The sequence below is a fragment of the Mobula birostris genome, chromosome 15, assembly GCF_030028105.1.
Source record: "Mobula birostris isolate sMobBir1 chromosome 15, sMobBir1.hap1, whole genome shotgun sequence".
Taxonomy (NCBI): Eukaryota; Metazoa; Chordata; class Chondrichthyes; order Myliobatiformes; family Myliobatidae; genus Mobula; species Mobula birostris.
Genome location: NC_092384.1, coordinates 6,796,389 through 6,809,268, shown reverse-complemented (window position 1 = coordinate 6,809,268; position 12,880 = coordinate 6,796,389). Strand labels below are relative to the sequence as shown.

At 42.4% G+C, this 12,880-nt stretch overlaps 1 protein-coding gene across 1 annotated transcript in view; it reads right to left on the bottom strand.

Annotated features, from left to right (window-relative positions):
- cnot1 (CCR4-NOT transcription complex, subunit 1) overlaps positions 1–12,880 on the bottom strand; it is a 220,410-nt gene that overhangs the window by 151,575 nt on the left and 55,955 nt on the right. Inside the window, 1 exon segment of the mRNA XM_072279270.1 lies at positions 6,456–6,566. Coding sequence (XP_072135371.1) covers positions 6,456–6,566 — 111 coding nt within the window.

The window sequence follows — 12,880 nt, the reverse complement described above, 5'->3', positions numbered from 1 at the left end:
TGACTTTTATTTTCTTTCCAGGTGAAAGGGTAACCGCCCAGGCAAAATCAATGCTTGTCAAGATGATTAGCAACCTTCTAATCATCCACTGGAATCTCCTAGCCTAGACATTATTAGGTTTCTGCAACAGCAAAAACTTCAGCTCTAGCACAATGTTTCAGAATATCCAAAAGTCCCTAGGAAGGAACAGAATCTCTATAAACACGAGATTCCGAAGATACTGAAAACCTTAAGCAATATACACAAAGCATTGGAGGAACTTAGCAGGTCAGGCAACATAACGGAGAGGGATAAACAGTCAATGTTTCAGGCTGAGACCCTTCATCAGGACTGGAAATGAAGGGGAAGGGAGCCAAAATAATGTGGGGAAAGTGGAAGGAGTACAAGATGGCAGATGAAAGGTGAAATCAGGTCAGGGGGAAGGTTGTGGGTGGGAGAGGAAGGATGAAGTGAGAAGCTGCAAGGTGACAGGAGGAAGAGGTAAAGGACTGAAGAAAAAGGAACCTGATAAGAAAGGAAAGTGGACCATGGGAGAAAGGAAGGAGGGGGAACCAGGGAGAGGTGATGGGCAGTGGAGAAGAGGGAGGGAGGAGAAATTAACAAAAATTAGAGAAATTGATATTCATGCCATCACATTGGAGGTCATCCAGACAGAATATGAAGTGTTCCTCCTCCAACCCAATTGTGGCCTCATCATGGCAGAATAGGAAGCCATGGACTGACATGTCAAATTTGGAATGGGAAGTGGAAATAAAATGGATAGCTACCAGGAATTCCCTCCTTTTGTGGTGGATGCATGGCAAGGCAGTCTCCTAAAGCAGTCACACTGTGTAGAGTAGGCCTCTATTTGGATCTCTATGTGATCTGTGGTTTGGTAGGATTGGGAAGAGTTGGGCATAACATGTTACAATGGTTAACATATTAACTTGAACAATAAGAAGCCTAACAAATTGTCATACCTTGGAGAAGAAAATAATGCATTTCATACTTTCTTCTGACTTTCACAGCATGATACCTCAAGGCAATAAAAAGGATTGCTTCATGCTGGTGCAAAATTGTAAATTACTGAAACATTTTTTGCCAAAGGCATCAGGATTTATGTAGGGCGAAGATGGGAAATGCAAAAGGGTTTTGATTCATACCCAATTAATGGCTGTGTGCTTCAAACAGAGCTTCACTTTAGCTAAGGTTGGCTTTACTACCTCACAAGATACAATAAACAGGGAACATCAGGTGGGGAAAAGTCTTATACCATGAAAGTAGCTTACCTTATTTTTTGTAGATTTAAAGATAAAATTGGATATAATGATTAAACGTATCCACTCAGGAGATCTAAACAATATGTGCCGGAACTATGAAAGATAGAGTGAGCACTGCATGGACTATATCGGGTGGGTGTGGAGAGGATGGGGATATCCAGAATTAAGAGGGCACAGCCTCAAAACTGAGGGGTGACCTTTTAGAACAGTGGTCCTCAACCTCCGGGCCGCGGACTGATACATTGCCGCGCAGAATGCAGTGGTGCAGCGGTAGTCGGAATGCACCCAGCACATCTTTAAGAAAAAAGCCAAAATAAACAAACTAATTAATTAGGTGCCGCCCAGCACATAAATGTCGGTCCTGCTCCACCTCTGATCCGGGCAGCACCTAACTAATTAGCTTGTTTATTTCGGCTTTTTTCTTAAAGATGTGCTGGGTGCGTTCCGACTACCACTGCATTCTTCGTGGCAGTGTATTGGTCCACGGCCCGGAGGTTGGGGACCACTGTTTTAGAACACAGGTAAGGAGGCATTAGTTTAGCTAGAGAGTAGCGAATCTGTGGAATGCTTTGCCACAGACTGTGGTGGAGGTCAGGGCATCAATGGATATGGCGAGAAGGCAGGTGTATGGGGTTGAGTAGGATCCAGGATCAACCATGATGGAATGGTGGAGCAGACTCGACAGGTTGAATGGCCTAGTTCTGCTCTTATGCCTTATGGGCCTTACCACAGTACCTGCATACATAGGTTTAATTATTTTATTTACTGTAGGGTGGACAGGAGTGATCAAAAGCATATCACAATGGATTGCTGGGATAGGGAGGGTTTCTACAGCATGGATCAGGAGAAATGGTTAGCCAAATCATTGATAAATTTACTATGACTGAAAGGTTTCAGACAAAAATATCCAATTATATTTGGAGCATCGTGTATACTCAAAAGTTGCATGCATCACTGTACAGTTAATGCATCAGGATTTCTAAAGCAGCATCCAAAAGTTTTTCCTGCATTCATAAGATCTATGGCAGAACTCATTAGGAAAGTGGTAATTTAAAAAAAAAAAAGAGGAGATTCAGGTACTAGGCATTGCCCAACAAACTGAAAACAAGTTTTAGGGAGGTGTGGGATCATCAATACATGTAGCAATGACTGAGGTAAGAATGCAAAAAAAAAAAGAATGGATCAAATGTTCCAGTCCCATAGTCTATTGAAATTTCTCAGTAAGCAGTAAAATAACAAATGCCTCACCAGAATGCGTCCATCACCACCCAAATGAATATGTTGGTATCAGTGCTGCAATAACAGCACACATAGCTGGAACGTCAGATCCTTCATTTCTCATCTACTTCCAGAGACACGTTACCTGAACTGTTACTGGTTAACACTCACAAATTAACTGCTTATTTATCACAGTTAACTTCTGATATGCATGACTGCCTTTTTCTGCCAGAACCAGAGACTGCACTTTATAATAGATGATTGGTATTACACACTTCAATAACATTTAGCAAATGCAATTATCAGCAATACAATTTATTTTTCTACCTGGAGCAAGATTTACACTTATGAGCCATGGTGTGGTGTCACTTAAAAGTGAAAAATAAAATAAATTAAAATATCCTATTTCATTAATATTTCTATGGCAAGCTATTGTACATTCAGCAATACTGTAAATAGAACTTATTGCATTTTGCAGTAACCAAATTTTTGGCAAGTCCTCATGCAGAACTCCCTAAAGATTAAGAGGAGGTTAAGAATGATTCTGAGAATGAAAGGCTTATTGTACGAGGAGTGACTGATAGCTCTGGGCCTTTACTCACTAGAATTTAGAAGAATGAGGGGACTCTAACTGAAACCTATCGAATGTTGAAAGACATATATTAAGTGGAAGTGGAAAGGAGGTGTCCTATGGAGGAGTCCAAGCCCAGAGGGCACAGCCTCAGAATAGCGGGACGTCTACTTAAAATAGAGATGAGGAGGAATTTCTTTAGCCAGAGGGTGGTGATCTATGAAATTCATTGCCACAGGCTGCCATGGAGGCCAGGTCATTGGGTGTATTTAAGGCAGAGGTTGACAGGTTATGGGAAGAAGGCAGGAGATTGAGGTTGAGAGGAAATGGAGCAGCCATGATGAAATGATGAGCAGACTCGCTGGGCTAAATTGCCTAAAGTTTGCTTCCATATCTTATGGTTTTATGGCAAGTCTATTTTTAGCACAAAGAATATTACTGGATAACTGAATAACAAATTATACAATGCTTAAATTCATACAAGTGTTCACTGCATGAATAAGCATTGATTTGACTGATTAAATCAGCACTCTGAAATTCTAATCCTAGATGACAATAAAGCAAGTTACCCGAGTCAGGCGTTTACAATATTTATAAATGTTATTAACTTGAGATCTGGGTTAAGGTGCATTAAACCTAGTTAGAAAACATGGGGACAAAAGAATTGGCCATTTAGGCAATGGGTCTGCTCAGAGTAAGATCATAGATTATCTTTTGCCTCAGTGTGATGTTCCTATTATAAATCCATATCCTTTGATTCTTTAATATCAAAAAAATGTCACCACGTTCAATAGACAACTAAACCCCATGCTCCTCTTAAATAGAATTACAAAATTCACTATCCTTTATTCACCTATCAAATGGTGAAAGGCTTTGATAGAGTGGATGTGGAGAGATTGTTTCCTATGGTGGGACCAGAGACACAGCCTTAGAATAGAGAGGCATCCTTTTAGAATGGAGATGAGGAGAAATTTCTTCAGCCTGAGGGTGCTGAATCTGTGGAATTCTTTGCCACAGGCAGCTGTGGAGGCCAAGTCTATTTAAAGCAGAGTTTGATATATTCTTGATTGATCAGGGTATGAAGGGATATGGAGAGAAGGCAGGAAAATGGGGCTGAGAGGAAAATTGGATCAGCCATGATGAAATGGCAGAATAGACTCCATGTTTCTATATCTTGTGGTCTTCAAGTGAACAAATTTCCTGTATAGCTTATTTTGAGATTGTGATCCTAGTTTTAGGCACCTCATCCACGAGAAATCATCCCTGTATTTATCCTCTCAACCCCCTAAGTATTTTGTGTGCTCACATTCTTTTGGAGTATAGATCCTATTTTAATACTGCCTCAGAGGATAATTTTCGAACACCCAACCTAATCCCTGGAATCAACCTGTAACTACTGATTAATTCATAATCACTCTTCTACAGGGGTCCCCAACCTTTGTCGCACTGCGGACAGGTTACATACTGACAATATTCTTGCGGACCGGCCGACCAGGGTGGGGGGGGGGGGGGGTAGGGGTAGGGTTGCCAATGGACGAGAGTAGCAGTCCAATACTCTGGGTTTACCCGAGAAAGACTACAATGACCATGATGCCTTGCACAGGCAACAGCGCGCATGCGTGTACGGTTTTTTTCCCTACAAATCGTTTCTGGCGATTCTGTTCGGGGGAGGGGAGGGGGGTCTTAATCTCAACCGGAATATCGGTGATAAGTGGCTAATACACTCAATTTCTTTTCTAAAAGGGTTTATCTAATGAATTTAATATTAAACACACAGCGCATATTTTGCTCGCATGAATATAGTGATAAGTCAATTGTCAGGGGAGCTTGAAGTAAGTTTTGAACGAACTTCCAGTAGAAGTGGTAGAGGCAGGTTCGATATTATCATTTAAAGACAAATTGGATAGGTATATGGACAGGAAAGAAATGGTGGGTTATGGGCTGAGTGCAGGTCGGTGGAACTAGGTGAGAGTAGCGTTCGGCACGGACTAGAAGGGCCAAGATGGCCTGTTTCCATGCTGTAATTGTTAAATGGTTATATAAGTCGATAGCATCATAACATTTTAAGTAACGTTTGGATATTAAACACGCAGCGCATATTTTCCCCGTATGAACATATAAAATCATTGCAACACACCAATATCGCTGAATCAGTGGGAGCCCTGAGCTTGTTTCCCTGCAACAAGATGGTCCAATCGAGGGGTGATGGGAGACAGTGATACTCGAAGGGGGTTCCTTATGTCCAGTCTATTCCGCAATTTAGTTTTCGTTGCATTCATTGCAGAGATATGTTGGAAATGGAGGCAACGTTTTCAGTGTCTTCGTGGCTATCTCAGGATTTTTACCCTTGACTTTGATCCAGAATGCCGGCAGAGATGTTATGTCAAACAGACTTTCCAGCCTGCCGTCATTTGCAAGCTCGAGGAGCTGATCTCCTTCCCGCGCTGACACGGATGACGTGCGGGTAATGACCTCGCATGAGTAATGGCTCAACAGTGGGCATGACAAGGAATGAGGAAAGGTGCAGCTGACTCCTATCGCCAAATCATATCGCTTCCTCACGGCCTGGTAGCACATGCTTTGCGGCCCGGTACCGGTCCGCGGCCCAGTGGTTGGGGACCGCTGCTCTTCTACAGCGAGAAGCAGCTGTATCTTGTCTCAATGCTAAACTAGTTACATGGAGTTAATTCCACAAATGGCTTTTTAGTAAAAGAACAGAACATTTTTGTTCAAGCTCAGTTGTCAGGACCTATCACCTGTCCAAACCACTGAAATTATTATGTTGTTACAGGATCTAAAATCACTTCTTGAAAATCTATTAATGAGATATAGATATCTCTGGCAAAGCCAGCACTTATCATCATCCCTAACTGAATTTCAGGGAGAGATAGATCTTCCTCGAATTTCCAAAAGCAACTCTACTTGGTCATTTAAACTGACTCAATCAGTTAGGAGATTAAGTGATGATGCCATTTCTGGTCACTCAGCCAAAGTAAATAGAAGCAAAGTATAGATTAGAACAGAGAAACCATTCAACTGCATTTGCTAAAAGTAATGTAGCAAAATGACTACATTCGATTAACATTCTTTTAACAGAGAGCTAGTGAAAAAGAAAACACCTTTTACACATTTGGAATTGGACTGCTAGCTGGAAGCAACTTTTCACAGTTTAGAATGTTATATCAAGCCTTATTAATGGCACAAAATGAGATTTAATACTGAAGTTGAATTTTTATGGTTAGAATATCTAATAATCCAAGCATCCTTTCTATGAACTAACAAAGCCTAAATTCTCCCCACATCACCTGCATCACAGTATATAATCCAATGACAAAAGAACATTTTAATCCAAACAGTACTTAAAGTAGTTAGTATTTTCGCTAAAGTGTCTTCAGGTGTTTACTTACCACTTCCTTCACAACATCAATAAATATTTCTACATTCCAAGTATGGGCCTGTGCAGAGTCAGTTTTATCTTTCCCATCACTCCAGATTCCACTTCCGGGGGCTGAGATAGACTGTGAACAAAGGCAAAATGTTCAATAATTAATGAAAAACATAGCAATAAACTTGCCTGTTCCCTTCATTACAAAACCTACATGATCTACCCATTTAGCTATATCAACCAAAATGCACATTGCTGAGCATTTTTATTCTTTCTTATTACTTTATCTTGTCAATATATCTAACAGATCAATCAGCTTGGATCACATCTAAAAGTCAAGAGTTTACACATTTAGGCTTCTCTCCATAATCACAGCACATAAATTAGACAAAGTGCTATGGGTGCTGCCTTCAAAAGTAAATTCATTATCAAAATACATATGTCACAATATACAATCCTTAGATTCATCTCCATGTGGGCATACTCAGTAAATCCAAGAACCATAATAGAATTTTTAAAAATCTCTATGCAAGACCCAGCTACAGTGGCATGCAAAAGTTTGGGCACCCCTGGTCAAAATTTGCTACTGTAAATAGCTAAGCCAGTAAAAGATGAACTGATTTCCAAAAGGCAAAAAGTTAAAGATGACACATTTCTTTAATATTCTAAGAAAACTTTTTTATTTCCATCTTTTATAGTTTCAAAATAACAAAAAGGGAAAAGGGCCTGAAGCAAAAGTTTGGGCACCCTGCATGGCAGTACTTAGTAACACCCCCTTTGGCAAGTATCACAGCTTGTAAACACTTTTTGTAGCCAGCTAAGAGTCTTTCAATTCTTGTTTGGGGGATTTTCACCCATTCTTCCTTGCAAAAGGCTTCTAGTTCTGTAAGATTCTTGGGCCGTCTTGCATGACGTGTTCTATTTTTATTATAAATTCAATCTTAACTTCAACAGTCCACAGGACTTGTTTCCAAAATGCATCAGGCTTGTTTAGATATTCCTTTGAACCTTTTGAATAGAACTTTTTGGCTGCAATAAGCAAAGGTATGTCTGGAGAAAAAAGGGTGCAAACTTTCATGAAAAGAACCCCTCTCCAACTGTTAAGCACGGGGGTGGATCAATCATGCTTTGGGCTTGTGTTGCAGCCAGTGGCACGAGGAACATTTTACTGGTAGAGGGAAAAATGAATTCAATTAAATACCAGCAAATTCTGGAAGCAAACATCACACCATCTGTAAAAAAGCCGAAGATGAAAAGAGGATGATTTCAACAACAGGATAATGAACCTAAACACACCTCAAAATCCATAATGGACTACCTCAAGAGGTGCAAGCTGAAGGTTTTGCCATGGCCCTCACAGTCTCCTAAACTAAACATCATCGAGAATCTGTGGATAGACCTCAAAAGAGCAGTGCATGCAAGACGGCCCAGGAATCTCACAGAACTAGACGCCTTTTGCAAGGCAGAATGGGTGAAAATCCCTCAAACAAGAATTGAAAGACCCTTAGCTGGCTACAAAAAGCTTTTACAAGCTGAGACACTTGCCAAAGGGGGTGTTACCAAGTACTGCCATGCAGGGTGCCCAAACATTTGCTTCAGGCCCTTTTCCGTTATTTTGAAACTGTAAAAGATGGAAATAAAAAAGTTTCACAGATCAAAGTTGCTGGTGAACGCAGCAGGCCAGGCAGCACCTCTAGGAAGAGGTACAGTTGACGTTTCGGGCCGAGACCCTTCGTCAGGACTAACTGAAGGAAGAGCTAGTAAGAGATTTGAAAGTGGGGGGGGGGAGGGGGAGATCCAAAATGATAGGAGAAGACAGGAGGGGGAGGGATGGAGCCAAGAGCTGGACAGGTGATTGGCAAAAGGGATATGAGAGGATCATGGGACAGGAGGCCCAGGGAGAAGGAAAAGGGGGAGGGGGGGAACCCAGAGGATGGGCAACAGGTATAGTCAGAGAGAGAAAGAATGTGTGTGGATATAAATAAATAATGGATGGGGTACGAGGAGGAGGTGGGGCATTAGCGGAAGTTAGATAAGTCAATGTTCATGCCATCAGGTTGGAGGCTACCCAGACGGAATATAAGGTGTTGTTCCTCCAACCTGAGTGTGGCTTCAGCTTTACAGTAGAGGAGGCCATGGATTGACATATCAGTATGGGAATGGGATGTGGAATTAAAATGTGTGGCCACTGGGAGATCCTGCTTTCTCTGGCGGACAGAGCATAGGTGTTCAGCAAAACGATCTCCCAGTCTACGTCGGGTCTCGTCAATATATAGAAGGCCACATCGGGAGCACCGGATGCAGTATATCACCCCAGCCGACTTAGAGGTGAAGTGTCGCCTCACCTGGAAGGACTGTCTGGGGCCCTGAATGGTGGTAAGGGAGGAAGTGTAAGGGCATGTGTAGCACTTGTTCCGCTTACAAGGATAAGTGCCAGGAGGGAGATCAGTGGGAAGGGATGGGGGGGACGAATGGACAAGGGAGTCGCGTAGGGAGCGATCCCTGCGGAAAGCAGAGAGAGGGGGGTAGGGAAAGATGTGTTTAGTGGTGGGATCCCATTGGAGGTGGCGGAAGTTAGGGAGAATAATATGTTAGACCCGGAGGCTGGTGGAGTGGTAGGTGAGGACCAGGGGAACCCTATTGCTAGTGGGGTGGCCGGAGGATGGAGTGAGAGCGTGAAATGGGGGAGATGCGTTTGACAGCAGAGTTGATGGTAGAGGAAGGGAAGCCCCTTTCTTTAAAAAAGGAGGACATTTCCCTCATCCTGGAATGAAAAGCCTCATCCTGAGAGCAGATGCTGCGGAGACGGAGGAATTGCGAGAAGGGGATGGCATTTTTGCAAGAGACAGGGTGAGAAGAGGAATAGTCCATATAGTTGTGAGAGTCAGTAGGCTTATAGTAGACATTGGTAGATACACTGTCTCCAGAGATAGAGACAAAGATCTAGAAAGGGGAGAGAGGTGTCGGAAATGGACCAGGTAAACTTGAGGGCAGGGTGAAAGTTGGAGGCAAAGTTAATGAAGTCAATGAGCTCAGCATACGTGCAGGGAGCAGAATTTCCAGCATCTGCAGAATTCCTCGTGCTTGCAGAAATAAAAATTTTCTTGATTAAAATATTAAAGAATTGTGTCATCTTTAACTTTCTGCCTTTTGGAAATCATCTTTTACTCGCTTAGCTATTCACAGTAACAGAAATTTTGACCGGGGTGCCCAAATTTTTGCATGCCACTGTATATTGTCAGGCATGAGTAAAATATGGAAAGGAACTAAAGAGCATCACATCTTAAAGCAACACCAAAATTAACTTCGCTTTCTTTGCGATTGTTAATTGTCACTACGCAGAAAGCAGCAAGACACAAGTTGTTGGAATTTCACGTTGTGAAAATCAAAGCAGAAAGCTTGCTATCACTTAAGAATAGTTTGTAATTGTGATAATGCCAAAGCAGATCTAGTGAATGACATGAATGCAGAGGCATTGGTAGTGCCCAGCAACTTTAGGAAATATAACAAGCTTTCCAATTCTGTTGTTCTCCACTCCACTAATTTAGGCTTCAAAAATAATTGACCGTAGCAGTAAATGGCAGCAAAATAACCTGTGAGTGAGTGAGCATGCAGTACAGCAAATAGAGGTAAGCCTGCAGTTTGCGTACAATTGTGCTCAATAATAGAAATTGCTAGAAATAGTTAGCAGGTCCATCCCCATCTGTGGGATAACACAGTTAATGTTTCAGATGAAGCCTGACCTGTTGAGCACTCCTAGCATTTGCTGGTTTTATTTTAGTGCAGGTTCTAGACATCTGTCTTTTCCATTTTCTGTTTCTATCTACTAAAGGAGCCCCCAAATTGGTGAAAGGACTTTTTATAGGTCAGCCAAGCTATCTGAAGAACAGAGAAAGATTCAAAGATTCAAGATTCAAAAAACTTTATTGTCATTCTAACCATACATCAGCTCTGCAGGGCAGAATGAGACAGCGTTCCTCAGGGGCAGTGCAATCATAACATAACAAATGCAACACTAAATAATAAACTTAACAATAAATAGTAAAACACAACAGCCACATGTCAGTTAAAATCAAGTTATAAGTGTCCAGTGCAAGTTAAAGTGTCCAAAGCAGAGTCAGGTGCCTGTGGGAGGAAGCTGTTTAGTAGCCTTGTGGTTTTAGTTTTGATGCTCCTGTAACGTTTGCCTGATGGCAGAAGAACAAACAGTTCATGGAGGGGGTGTGAGGGGTCTTTAATGATGTACTGTGTCTTCTAGAAGCATCGACTCTGAAAGAGGTCTTGGACAGAAGGTAGGGAGACGCCAATAACCTTCTCTGCTCTCCTAACCACCCTCTGCAAGGCTTTTTTGTCGACAGCACTGCAGCTGGAGTACCAGGTTGTGATGCAAAAGGTCAGCACACTCTCAACCACGCCTCTGTAGAATGTAGTTAAGATGTTAGTGGGGAGTGATGCTTGTTTAAGCTCCCTCAGAAAGTGCAATCTCTGCTGGGCCCGTTTTACAATCCCACTGGTGTTCCTGGACCAGGTGAGATTGTCGGAGATCTGCACCCCAAGGAACTTGATGTTTTCCACTCTCTCCAATGTGGAGCCGCTGATGCTGAGGGGTGTGTGCTCAGGCTGAGACCGTCTGAAATCGACGATCGTCTCCTTGGTTTTGGTGACATTAAGCATCAAGTTGTTATCCCTGCACCAGCACTCTAGGTGTTTGACCTCCTCCCTGTACATAGTTTCATTATTTTTGCTGATGAGCCCCACCACTGTGGTATCGTCTGCAAATTTAATGATCAGGTTCTCCTTGAATCTGGCTGCACAGTCATGTGTTGGCAGTGTAAACAGCAATGGGCTAAGCACAGAGCCTTGTGGGGATCCAGTGCTCAGTGTGATGGAGTCAGAGATGCTCCTGCCAACACGGACCGACTGTGGTCTCTCTGTCAAGAAATCCAGAATCCAGCGACACATGGCAGTGCTAAGGCCAAGCAGCGACAGTTTCTCCACTGGTCTCTGCGGGATGATGGTATTGAATGCTGAACTGAAATCAATGTACAGGATTCTGGCATAAGTGTCTTTGTTGCCCAAGTGAGAGAGAACTGTGTGCAGTGTGGTGGATATTGCGTCCTCTGTGGAGCGATTTGGACGATAAGCAAACTGCAGAGGACCCAGTGATGAGGGGAGGCTGGCTGTGATATGAGACTTGACAAGCACTTCTGAATTGGAAATTGAAATCAATTACTGCATTAAGTAGACTGATAATGGACAAACTGTAAGAACACCAAAAATAATATTGTAATTCTTTGATACACCACCATTGAACTATTGGGGAAACCTCCAGCAAAAGAAATGAAGCTGAAAGAACTCAGGTTAGACAGCATCTGTGGAAACAGATGCAGAGGCATGTATGTAGATGCTCTAAAATAAAAGCAAAAAATATACAATAACTTTTCTTGTTCACATCAGAACAGTAGCTCTATGGCAGGGGTCCCCAAACCTTTTTCGCACTGCCGACTGGCCGACCGGGGGGGGGGGGGAGGGTTGCCAACAGACAAGAGTAGCAGTCAAATACACTGGGTTTACCCCGAGAAAGACTACAATGACCATGAAGCCTTGCGCGGGCACCAGTGCACATACCTGACTTACACATGCGTGTACGAATTTTTCCTACAAATTGTTTTTGGCGATTCTGTTCGGGGGGGGGAAGGGGTGTTAATCACGACCGGAATATCGGTGATAAGTGGCTAATACACTCAATTTCCTTTCTAAAAGGGTTTATCTAAGAATTTAATATTAAACACACAGCGCATATTTTCCTCGCATGAATATAGTGATAAGTCAATTATCACGGGAGGACAGGGGAGTTTGAAGTGTTGAACGAACTTGCAGTAGAAGCAGGTTCGATATTATCATTTAAAGAAAAATTGGATAGGTATATGGACAGGAAAGAAATGGAGGGTTATGGGCTGAGTGCAGGTCGGTGGGACTAGGTGAGAGTAGCGTTCAGCATGGACTAGAAGGGGAGAGATGGCCTGTTCCCGTGCTGTAATTGTTATATGGTTATATAAGTCAATAGTATCATAACATTTTAAGTAATGTTTGAATATTAAACACAGCGCATATTTTCCCCGTATGAACATATAAAATCATTGCAACACACCAATATCACAGAATCAGTGAAAGCCCTGGGCTTGTTTTCCTGCAACAACACAGTCCTATCGAAGGGTGACGGGAGACAGTGATAGTCGAACGGGGTTCCTTATGTCCAGTCTAATCCGCAGTTTAGTTTTCGTTGCATTCATTGCAGAGATATGTTGGAAATGGAAGCAACGATTTCAGTGCTTTTGTGGCTATCTCAGGATTTTTAGCCTTGACTTTGATCTAGAATGCCAGCAGAGATGTTATGTCAAACATACTTTTCAGCCCGCTGTCATTCGCAAGCTCAAGGAGTTGATC